A 12804-nucleotide genomic window follows, 5' to 3' on the forward strand; every position below is an offset into this window, starting at 1 on the left:
TAGTGAATGGAGCTGGTTCCCTGTTCAGCATCACTTTGCCAAAGGCTGTTATTATTTCAAGACCAGGGTTGCATCTCCACCACTGAAAAAAGTCACTTGTATCACCGAGAGAAAAATGAAGATAACTGATGGAACTGCGATCAAAATACAGGTGGTTATTGCTTTACATGATATGTTTTGTTCAGGCAGAGATAGGTGCAAAATGTATTTTGTTTTCCACAAACCAGCAGCTCCAGCATTGACTGCACGTATGTAGTGTTTAGTCTTTGCAGTGAGAGTGGATGTGGCTCAGACCTAGTGGTTTACTTTTCTTTACTTAGGCCTTAATTACAAGCCAAAATGGGGAACTTTCTTAGAGGAAAAGGAAAGAGTCTGATTTGGGCTAAAAACAACACACACCATAAAAGAGCAAAGCCAGTCATTACAATGATGTTATTTTGGCTCTAAACATGTAAAAACAACATTAATTTGTGCCTTCTCTCACCACAAGTAGAGAAAGAGTAAATGGATGATCAGCCTCTAAGTTTAAATATACAGCAGCACTGGATTCCCCTCTTCATCTGTGTCTGTGCAATTTCTGCACACAAAATGAAAAAGAAGAGGGAAAAACAGTGCACTTGGAATAAATTCATGGAGATATAAGGACGTTTCTTTCATGTCTTTAAAGAAGGAACTCTGATTCTGATTAATTCATCGAACTTCCCGACAGTATGACCAGCAGGGGAACAAACTGTTCTCACATATTTCTAAATGTGCTTCTAATCAGCTACCTAACATGTTGTGAAAACCTTAAAACCATCGCCTATATTCCTAATGAAATGGGTGTTGCAGACTGAACTGGCAACCCACAGTCCCGGGGCAGGTCCTGCCATTGCGTCCCCAAGAGTCCGGAGGCTGGGTTTGTGTTTCAACATTTCTGGGAAAGCCTCCAAACGCTGACTTTTGCCAAGGAGAACCTGCGAGGGAGCACAAAGGCATTTTTCCTGCGCAGACTCAGCGCAGTGTGCGCATTTCTTGCATGTTGTCGGTGGTTCCTCCTTCCTGATCCCAGATCATCGTCTCACAGTTTATTGGACATACACAAACAATGCCCGAGGATTAATTGGATAAATTAACTTGTGAGGGTGTATTTTTTGGAGATGTGACGTGGTCCAAAAACTCTTCACAGAAAGACTTTCATTCATTTTCTCGGAGATGCTGAGGAATTATTACAACGTTTGTGTATGTTTGTATAGCAGATGCGCTTTATGCTCCGGATCTCCTGGGATTGTAAACGGAAGTGTTGCTGAGATGAAGTTCTGGATATAACTGTTCACGCGCTACAAACTCTCCTCGAACCTTTTCTGTCTCCTACCGAGCAGACGGTGAAGTGGATTTCCTCAGCAGAAGAAATGCTCTGAAACACATCGCTGGCAGACTGTATGTCTTCATCTGGAAGTAATTGATTAACAACCTCAAATGCACTAAAATACGCGCCAGCAGGACCGCGGCTCCACCACTGGATCTGTATCTTCCCCTCAGTGAGGGACATCTCGCCAGAATGCGGGGGGCTTTCGTTCTCACTTTAGCTCTGATTTATCTGCTGACTTGGACAAGTGAGGCCGACAAAGAGACTCAATTTAAGCAATTACACAGACGCTCCAGACTGGGACGTGCCCAGCTGGTCGCAACGGACAAGGAGCGCCTCGTGGGACGTAGACGCCCCGGGTTCGGTTCTGCAATCTCCGTGCACGCTTCCAGGAAGGAGGAAGATGTGCAGGTGGACGAGGGTGTTCCAGTGTTCACCAGGACAGGGTCCGTGCAGGGCAAGAGAGCAGGAGGTTTTGGGCCAAGGAGAGGGGTGGCCGGACAGATCGGCTTGCCCCGACAGCCGAACATGCTACAAGATGTGAGCACCACAGGAGCGAGAGCCAGGGTCACCCGGATGCCCAACAGCGCCGGGTCACCGAACCTGCTGGCCAGCTTCGCAGGGAAGAACCGCGTCCTGGTGATCTCGGCGCCGCATGATTCAGACGGCTACTACCGGCTGATGATGTCTCTCCTGACATCAGATGTGTACTGCGAGCTCGCTGAGCGACATGTCCACCAGGTTGTCATGTTCCATCAGGAGGGAGAGATGGGTGGCAAGGTGAGGAGGATCACCACGGAGGGGAAGGTGATGGAGCGGCCGCTGGACACAGCTCTCATCCCCAGACTCATGAGCTTCCTCAAACTGGAGAAAGGTAAGTGATGGGTGCAGGTCCCCAAGGAGGCGATGGCACTGTGGCTGTTCATATTTGTTGTAATTTCTCTTTCTTCAAAGCAACTTGCTCTACAGCCATGAACCGACCAAGCTGAGCTCACATGGAGCAGCACACACATCGCACTCTGCTCCTGACATAGCTGAAGCTGTTTGTATCCAAATCTGATGAGTGCTGTGTTGCCCTGCAGGTAAGTTTGGGATGGTGCTGCTGAAGAAGACCCTGCAGGTGGAGGAGAGGTACCCGTACCCTGTGAGGCTGGAGGCCATGTACGAGGTGATCGACCAGTCGCCCATGAGGAAGCTGGAGAAGCTCAGACAGAAGGGCTTCGTCCAGAAGTGTAAAGCAGCAGGTGTGGAGGGCCAAGTGGAAGAGGGCACACTCACAGGTGAGAGGGGGTTGAGTTTGATTTGAGTCACAGTTTTTGTCGTCTTAATTGCAATCTACTTAAAGGGTCAGTTCACACAAATGACAAATATATATATCTATATTATTTTCTCTCGCGTGGTATCTGTCCAAGCAGATTTTGGTTTCAAATTTTGAGAATAGATCTGAGACTTCCACCTACAATGCAGACAATGGCGACAAAGCACATTTATAAAATCTGACATATGTTTCCAGTGTTTCCTTATCACTCAGCATAATCCACAGAGCAACTGTTCTCTGTCTATTTCATCAGAAGAAAACTGTTTCCATGACTACTATGACGGTGTGTTTTGTAGACTGACCAGAGTTAGGGGGACGTCGTTCCTGGAAAGAACGGTTGCTGTTCAAAGTGTTTGCGCAATCTGAAAATACGTCAGCTGCACTCCTCGATATTACTCGAGGAGAAGTGAGAAAATCTTGTTTTGTGGAATGTGGGTGCAACCTTACCGTCATCTGGCAATACTTGAGTATTGAAATCATTGAAGTCAGTGATTGGAATTATTCACACTAGAATGCAATTTGAGTTGATTGAACAAATGAAAGTGTGTTGAATTTACTTTCTCAAGGTGCTTGCTCACAAAATAGGAAAATAACGGAATAACCTTTCTATCTGTTGTCTTCCTTTCTGTGTGTGGACCCATAGAGGCACCAGTACAAAGAAAACCAGGGAAGAAGATCCCAAGAAAGCCCACAACAACAACCACAGCTGCCACCACCACAACAACTACAACTACACGGCCAACCACGACTACCACCACAACTACGACCCGGCCCACCACAACTACGACCACAACCAAAGCAACAACAACAACCACCAAACCAACCACGACCACTACCAGAAGAACCACCACAAAACGACCCACCACCACCACCACCCAGAGACCCACCAGAGCCCAAACCACAGCCCTGTGGCTCCCGGCCCCCAGAACAACCGCTGATCCTCAGTACGACAGCCGCAGAGAGAGGGAGAGGTACCCGGCTAAAAGCACCCCGGCGGGAGAGAACCGCACTGACAAGGACAACAGAGATCCACACAGCCGCAAGCTGGTACCTGCCACGCATAGACCCTCCAAGATCAAACCCACCAAGAGGAAGAACGGGGGAGAGAAGGTGAGGTAAAAGTGTGTGGGGTTCATCCGGTGCATCATTTAGGCCGACTAAACTTGTGGAAAACACCACTGCTGAAGAATAGCTTTGGGGATGTGTATGATTAGAAAGGTGAGCTAAAATAGGCACAATGGTCATCATGTTGAATCCGTTTAAAACTCCAAACATCTCTGCTACTAAAATGTCACTTTGGGGGGTTTTAAGCCGACTTTTCTTCATATTTTCAGCTTTGATATGTAGATAATTGTGTAAATAAGTGAAAGAGTTTATGAGACATGCACGAGACACCGGGTCTTGAAACATTATTCTGAACTGGATATCGGCCAAATCAATAATGAATCAATTATTGTTTATTATTCAACAAAGAAAGTGGACAATAACTCTTATTACTCAATTGACAACATATATGTTTCCGTGCAGGTGTTGACGAATGAGTACGAGGACAAGTATGAAGCGGGCAAGCCAACCGTCAGTGATCCGGAGGAGCCAGAAACCGTCACCGACATCAGTCCCACCAAGAAGGCCAAGGGCAAGCACGAGAAGAAGAAGAAAAAGAACGACAAGGCCGCCAAGAAAGCAGAGAGGAGAGGAGGAAAGGCCGGGAAGGAGGGGAAGGTCGGAGGCAAGAAAAATGGAAAGAAGCCGTCTAAGTACCCAGAGAAAGAGGACTACCCCAAGCCCACTAAGAAGCCAACGCCCCCTCCAAAGGGATCTCTGGCCTCCTTCCTAGACTACTTTGAAAACAGGAGGCGGCTGCTGGTGAGAGCAAGACACAACTCACAGTTCACGAGAGGCTCGCGACCTCTCTCATCTGGCATATCGCCTTTCATAATATTAGCACACAGATACATCACCATTGTTAAACTGCGCTGGTCAACCGACTCCCAGTACATACACATACCAGTTTTTAAAGGAATAGTTTGACACTTTTGGGAAATACGCTGATCAACTCTTTGCCCGACAGTTAGACGTGAAGATGGAAACCATTCGCAACTCTGTCTGTTCAACATAAGGCCAAGAAGCGAGCATCCGGTTAGCTTAGCTTAGCATAAAACCTGGAAACCATGGGAAACAACTGGTCTGAAGACAGAGCTAGGCCAGGGTAGCCAGGCTTTATGCAAGGCGTAGATCACTGGCTGTGGAGTGGCATCAAATCTTCTCATTTATCGAACGCTCAGCAATAAAGCAAAATCACATCATTTCCAAAAATATTGTCAAACTATTCCTTTAATGTACATTGAGTTCTGTACATCAGTGGTATAAATGGTTCTCGTTTGAGTACACCCAAATCACAATCAGAGACATTAAGCCATGCAAGTAAACGAGCTACTTTAAGCAGCAATCCAACAGAAACCATTCAACGTCACAATCAGAAACTCTTGACAAAACCTTGTCTTTCCTTCCACTGTGGACTCGTTTTTAGCCCAAATGAGGTGCGGAGCGGGAGGAGGAGATCGACAGTATTTTGCAACTCCAACTTCCAAAAACTGAAGAATGCTTTGAAAGCCAAACATCTGGATCAGTCGTCACTTGTTGATTCATTATTTTTTTACCGGTCAACAAATCGGTAAACACCTCTGTGCTTTGGGGCTGCACACCATTCACTCGGTTCCGCTTTTTATCTGCTGTAATCACACTGAAGTGGTTTGTTATATGAACAGACACAAAGTATGCGGAGCAGCAATCTGCCCGGCTGCACAGCTGTGTGCTAACAGACTGTGTGACTCTGTTTTGCAGCCAGTATAGATTCTTATCACAGCAGTCAGTCAATGTAAACATCGCCTCTTCAGCACACTGTGTGCGTTGCGTGCCTTTTTTTTTCTTCTTCATTGCATATACATGACACTATAACCTTCTTTCCCTTCCTCCAGCTGATTACGTCGGCCGGCGAGGAGAGCACGATGTACGTTCAGCAGCGGGACGAGTACCTGGAGTCCGTGTGTGAAATGGCCATCAGGAAAGTCTCCATCATCACCATCTTTGGCTCCCTGACCAACTCCACCATGAAAATTGACCACTACCAGCTGGGTAAGAATCATGCAGTGCGAGCACACAGTTTCAATTCTGTCACCCCCACCCCATGGTAGGACTCGGTTACACTTTTGTTCCACGTACATACCTGCCAGAGGGTCAGTGTGTGTGTGTGTGTGTGTGTGTGTGTGTGTGAGGATGTGCTGTATACAAACAAGTGGCTCTTTCAGTGTTGCCCCTCCCTCAGTTTGAGGTGACCTCATAGGGTTCCAGTTTTAAGTCGGTTGGCTGGTCGACAGCACGTGATGTGAGTTTGTTTTCTGTGTTTCTCTGTGTGTGCAGTCTGTGTCTGCTGTCTGCAGCATGTGCTGGGGATTGCTCATGCACGTTGTATGGCACATAGTGGGTAAACTAACCATTCTGTGGTTCTCTGTGTGTTGTGCACATGTGCATGGAGGTCTGTACAAACGCCAGCTACAGTGGATTTCTCAGGCGTCCGACGACGCCGGATCTCAGAGAACAGCAGCTGCTCTTGTCCCTGATTCATCGTTCAAAGGGAACTCGTTTTGAGTTCAGCAATGGAAAATACATTGTACTCCTAATGTCTCAGAGCTGCACATTGTGTTTGTGTTGTTGTGGTTTATTTACTGGGAAAACGTATCATCACAATTATACTTCATTTTCCCGTAAGAAGTCCGACAGTTACGTGACTTTATTACGCTTGTGTAAGAGATTTTATTCATCAGATGTGACAAAACAAGTCTCTTCTCCACAAGAAACATTTAAAACTAGAGACCATTTTGTATTGAGGTCACATGATACACGAAGCAAAATTGGACCTGGGGCGTAAAGTTAGGGGGCCAATGGCCCCTTCCTCATTTCCTACCCCCTACCCCCTTGTTCGGACTACACCTATCTTCAAACTTCACTACCTACCTGTAAGTTATGCATTTTTGATGACAAAATTTGTCCACAGACAGAATTATAAACACCTGGCAGCTCACAAGCAGACGCACAGGGTTGAAAACATCACCAGCGTCGCTGTGGACCTTCACATACAAGAGTGTGAATCAACAAACATGATCTGTCTCACCGGCTCCACTGCTGTCCCTCTTTTGTCTCTCCAGAACATGACAAGCCTATGAAGGGTCTTCGTCAGGAGGACTTGGTGAACCAGGATCTGATCACAGAGCTGAGGAAAGATTTTGGCATGACCCATGACGACTTCTACATGGTCCTCACCGACGCCGACATGAGAGTGAAGGTAAGACCTCGCTCTATACTCACAGTGGCACAGTTTAAGAGGCTGGATCCTCTAAAGTCCCAGACGGAAGATGTGGAGGTCTGTCCGATTTCAAAGGCTCCTCGACACAACTGGTGTATGCTCCCACAGCCTTCATTTCCTCTGCGGGACCTTCAAGAGCCACATCCTTTGTGGGGACAGATTGGGAAGCATGAGATTTTAAAAAATCGAAACATTCCCTCTAAAGTTAGAGTACTTTCTTACTCGTTGTGGCACAGCTGTCGGTCTCCACTCTCGGCCTCCAGGTTCACCACCCTTCTGTCCAACACTTTCATCCTCTCTTTTTCACTTTGAAGATGGTTGGACCCGTCCTCGCACTGCCAACGCGCTGCCTCCACTAAAAACACTCTTTTAATTCACACAACATGACATTTGCCCCACACCTGTATGTGTGTGTGTGTGTGTGTGTGTGTGTGTGCCAGGGTACATTTACCGGGCTGTATTTGGACAGGTTGGTCAAAGGGGCCAGTGTTCACCTCTCTGCCGACAGAGACAGGCAAGTCTGTGAGCGTGCCGGGATGTGGGTGTTGGTGTGAGACAGAAAGCGTCAGAGAGAGCGACGGGAGAAAGGTGTGAGAAAGTTAGAAGGAGCCGTGCAGAAGATTCAGCATATCCCGAGGAAGGTGCGAGAGCGTGCATGCGGCTGTGTTAAATATTCACGCTGAGGTTGTTTAGCATTTCATAAATGAAATGGGAGGCTGTGTGATGTTTTCGCCTTGTGCCGCTTCCCAGAAGTTGTTGTGAGGAATGTTTGTGATGTGGACGAGACCGCACCACATCTACAAACATGTTCCAAAACTTCACTTCATCACTTCATCGTAAAACAGTTTAACCATTGGCTTCATATGCGTTGTGTCTTCTGCACATCGACTGATTTATGCTGTGGTTTCACCACATTTTGGAACCAAGTACAACTGGTTCTTGTCAACGTTCTTTTGTCAGCAATCCTACGAGGTTCCCATCGCCATGAAGGCCGTACTGAACTACGTCGACACCTTCTCCTCCCGCATCCGAGAGATGGAGCAGCAGAAGAGAGACGGCGTTGTCTGCAAGAAAGAAGACAAGCCCAGATCGTTGGAGAACTTCCTCTCCAGGTAAAGTTGTTTTCTAAAGGTTTTAAATACACAACACGGCCAAAAATATATGGACGCCCGAGCATGACACCCAATTAACCATGTCTTGATGGATCTGGCTTTTGTGGAGCATTGATGTTTGATGATTTCATTAAGCTGTTGCCACAAAGTTTGAAGCATACTATTGTCTAAAATATCATTGATGTAGCCCTAAGTTTTCACTTAATTGCTACTTGCCCAAACCTTAGAGAAAAAGCCCCTTAAGTATACAAAAGTATGGCCAAATTTTCCGCTTCCATCCATCAGCTGTTGTTTTGCTCAATAATCAGCTCGACCACAATTCATAGCGTTTACAAGCAGCATTTGACGGATTGCGGCAGCCGGTTTGTGTGTGCGTTCCACTGATATTAAAAGTACCTCGAGGCTGAATCACTGCACTCACATGTTTTTCTAAAGCAGACGGGCCGTCTTTTTGTTTCCATGAAGACCTGAATTCCAGCTTCAGCTCACAGTGCTGAGATCTGGCAGGTTTTTTGACCATAATTCGGGGGGTTGTCACTCTCCGGCAGTAATAGTACGGCGACGCGTCGGTGTGCGAGCACAAACCCCTTGCGTTTGCACAGAGCTTTCACTGCTGCCGCGCCAACGTGCCACTTAAATCCAGGCGGAAACTTTCTGTGATTGCAGGTTCCGTTGGAGACGTCGGCTGTTCATCATCTCCGCCCCCAACGACGAGGAGTGGGCCTATCAGCAGCAGCTCTACGCCCTGACCAGCCAGGCCTGCAACCTTGGTGAGTCCCCCGAAATCAACCTGTCACTTCACTCCAAAACTAACTGTGACGGGTCAATTAACTCGCTTTCCTGAGGTCTGGAAAGGGCCTTCAAAGGGCTGGAAATACACGTCTTTGAAACGATGGCGAAATACTCCGAGAGTTTATTTTGGTGTAATTTAAACAAACTCGTCCTTTAAAGCTACTTTAAAGTGGTGTCTGTTTCACTCTTATTGTGACATTGTGGCACCATCCTATGCCGTTAGAGTTCACATTCATTCTGTGCGGCCACTGCTGTGAGGACTTTCTCCTCTGGAGTTGTTTTCTGTCCTTTCTGTGTGTGCTCAGCAAGAGTAGCTCCGCTCACACTGACTACTCTTTTCTCTGCTCCAATCTATTTCCTGTTGCTGCCGCCAGAAGCAAACAAATAAAAGTGCGTGCGTGCGTGCGTGCACAGACAGGACGCCAGATGACGGAACTGGCAAAGGGCTGTTCTGTTCTGTTTGGGAGCTAAACCAGCTCTTTTCCTTCCCTGACGATGGCTTTTTCAGCTTTGCCAGCTGGTCAACTTTTCCACAGTGACTTAAATGTCAGCACTGTGTATTTCAAAAGGAGACATTTGTCTACACTGTGCAAATCTCACACAGCCTGACGTGTCTGACAGATTTATGCAAGATTAATGTAAACTTGAAATGGGTCACAGTGAACTCCACTTCTCAGTAAAAACCAAATGAATGCTGTCATCTGGAGTTTCTCCCCTGCTTGAACCTCATGTTCCCGTCTTGTTTATAGCGATTCAAGGTTTCTGACAACTGCTCCCTGGCTCATACTTCTTTCCCCGAGCACTTTCTCACAATGCTCAAGTCAGGAACATAGATTTATTTGCCAAATTTATGCCTTTGACTTCTGCACTATCTGCCATTTGATACTTATGATGACAGTTCAGGAAGATATAACGACAGTTTAACTCGATTTTTAAGAGGGAGGGTGTAACATTTCAGGGGAATTATTAGCAGAAATGGAATATAATATTCATAACTATGTTTTAAAATCACCTGAAACTAAGAACTCGTAGTTCTCCGAAACGTGAGCCGCAGAGTGTAACACCATGGTACCGCCGGCCGCTCCTGCGGTAGTGTTATTCTGGTGAAGATGGCCTCTGAGGTTTGGCACTTGCTGGCCCGCATTTTACAGTAAGTCTCTCATAAAATACACCGCGATAAAAAGCGGTACCCATTCGTGACGTCAGTATGTCTGCACACAGTTTTTCCATATGAGTGAATCAGGTGAAGCTTGTCTTGCTTATCAGCAGACCCAGACCCGGGGTCTGTGAGGACTTTTTCCCCATCGTGTGTTGCTCTTGGCTGGGTTGGCACCCAGGGCTGTTCCCTCCCTCGCCGGCCCAGACAAAGGCCTGTCCTGCTGACTGGGCTGCAGGCCTGAGAGGGTTGATCCTGGTATTCAGCGCTTGGCTCTCACTCAAGTAAAGCCTGTGTTCTCCTGTGTTTAAAGTGGGCTTTCTCGCTTCAGAGGAAACAGCATTTTGGCAGGACTTTCCGGACCACCACGTTGTCCTCCCTTTACCGACAACCCAACGCTTAGAACGGTTTCAATAAGGGGCAACCACAGCAAAATCAGCTTGTGTCAGCAGGAGGACTGGTTGGTCGGCATATTACAGGCAGAATGTTCCTGTTTAAACTCTGTCACTGTAACATATTCGCCTCTCTCTGATGTGTGTTGTCAATGTGGTTGTCGTTGCCTCACACAGGTCTGAGGCACATCGCCGTTCTGAAGTTGACCGGCACGGAGCTGTTGGAAATGGGCGGAGTCTTGGAACTCTATCCTATCAACGGTAAGAGCTTTCTCATAGAAACTAAAATGCAAAACCAGAATCAATGCATCAACATCAGTTCTGAAAAGTGAAGCCGATGCTGAAGAGGCTTAAACTTGCATTCTCTCTAGTGTCCAGCAGGGGGCGACTCCTCTGGTTGTATAGAAGTCTATGAGAAGATGACTCTACTTCTCTCTTGATTTATTCCCTCAGTAAACATTGTAAACATGAGTTTATGGTCTCAATCTCTAGTTTCAAGCCTTCCTCAACACAGCATGATGTTCATTCAGTACATTATGGTCCATTCAGAGTCAAATAGACGAGGAAGCAGAGAATGCTTCAGGGCGTGGCTACGCTGTCACAGTGTGTTTGTCAAAGTTACTTGTAACGTTTTCCGGTCGCCTAAAAATGTCTTATTCAGTGTTCGGTTGCACTTAGCGCCACCCTCTCGTGTCACTCGTGGTTACAAAAAAGACAAGACGACGACGACCAAAATGCCGAACTCCGGGCTTCAGAACAGCCGTCCACAAACCAACGGGTGACGTCACGGTGACTTTGTTCACTTCTTATATACCGTCTGTTCCAGAATCCCTGTCAATCCACAAATCCACAAGCACAGGCCAGTGTTTCAGTGTCCCACTTCTCATCAGCAACACCACAAAATGGTTAAGAGACTAAGTTCAGAAGTCCACTTATCTATTTCACCGTGTCCCCAGAGGAACCGCAACGATTGTTATTGACAAAAACACTCCATACGACCTCACAGCTGCATGTCCATGTATCCATGTGTTCCTGCTGTAGCAGGAGACTCAGAATCAGAACAGCAATTATGTCTTTCATTTCATATAACCTGGTATTTGTTGCTCAAGAGAACAAATCTCTTGAACTTTACTGGGAAAAAAGAAATGCGAGTCAAGCTTATGCAAAACTACAGCTGCTGCCTTTGATTTCTTTGACATTTGAGTTCAGCAAATTGGAGATACAGAAAATGTCTGCAAAGGAAAAACATGGCTGCACTGTCTCCTCTCTTAAAAATACAAGATATCTGTGTTGAATACATCGTTCCTAAGCTGCATCTCTGCCCCATCCAGGGAGTGCTACCGTGGAGCGCGAAGGGCTGTCATCCAACCTGGTGAAGGACATAAGGAACTACTTCCAGATCAGCGCAGAATACTTCTCCATGCTGCTGGTGGGGAAGGACGGCAACGTGAAGTCCTGGTACCCTTCACCCATGTGGTCCATGGCCATCATCTATGACCTTATAGACTCCATGCAGCTACGCAGGCAGGAGATGGCCATCCAGCAGTCACTGGGGATGCGCTGCCCCGAGGACGAGTACGGAGGATATGGCTACCATCAGCACGGATACGAACACGGTTATCAGGACAGATATCACCAGGGCTACGGTTACTAACCCCCCCACCCTGCCTTGCAGCTGGCGGCCCTCTTCCTTTCACCCGTAACGTTTGTTCATCTTTGTTCATCTTTCCCTCCCTTCCTCCGCCGGGCAGTCGGCTCAGACAGAGTGAAGTCCTTGAGTGTTTTGTAGCACTTCGTGAAAGCCTCAAAACTGTTGCTTTTCACCGATCCAGCTCTTTGATACAGTACATATAGCGTCGTCTGCTGCAAGTAAATGTCTTTAAATGAGCCCGGAGGTTCAGAGATCTGTTGTGGACATTGTTTTTGTTTTTTGGATTTGTCATTTCTGACTTCAAACAAGTGTTTTGCACGTTATTATATCACCCGTCTCCTTCACTTGCCTTCCAGGTCAAATTTACATTTTCATTTCATCAGCACACACCTTTTCATTTTGTAGATAATGGGCTAAAACAAGACATATATGTAAAATAAGACATATGTGTATTTATTGGACATCTATTGCATTTGAGGTGCAGTTATCGATTATTGTATGAAAAGAAGCTGTCACATTATTTCTCTCTTGTAAAGTTTCTGTTGCTGTACAATGTTCTTATTTATCCTCTATTGTGCTATATGACAAATAAACATTTGTTTGCTACCAGTACCGGTCTTTGGCTGGCTTTCTGGACAGTACCGTCAATGCTCAAAGTGTCAGTGTAGACTT

The 12804-nt window shown here is 46.6% G+C and overlaps 1 protein-coding gene across 1 annotated transcript; it reads left to right on the forward strand.

The window, feature by feature from the left end:
- Window positions 1-924: 924 nt before the first annotated feature.
- ccdc80 (coiled-coil domain containing 80) lies at window positions 925-12742 on the forward strand. Its single transcript, XM_079276946.1, has 10 exons — window positions 925-2222; window positions 2431-2628; window positions 3310-3776; window positions 4194-4532; window positions 5645-5801; window positions 6872-7008; window positions 7990-8141; window positions 8808-8911; window positions 10659-10742; window positions 11813-12742. The coding sequence occupies exons 1-10, from the start codon at window positions 1541-1543 to the stop codon at window positions 12133-12135; spliced, it is 2643 nt and encodes an 880-aa protein (XP_079133072.1). The 5' UTR covers window positions 925-1540; the 3' UTR covers window positions 12136-12742.
- Window positions 12743-12804: the final 62 nt, after the last annotated feature.

The sequence above is a fragment of the Melanostigma gelatinosum genome, assembly GCF_949748355.1.
Source record: "Melanostigma gelatinosum genome assembly, chromosome: 10".
NCBI classification, from domain to species: Eukaryota; Metazoa; Chordata; class Actinopteri; order Perciformes; family Zoarcidae; genus Melanostigma; species Melanostigma gelatinosum.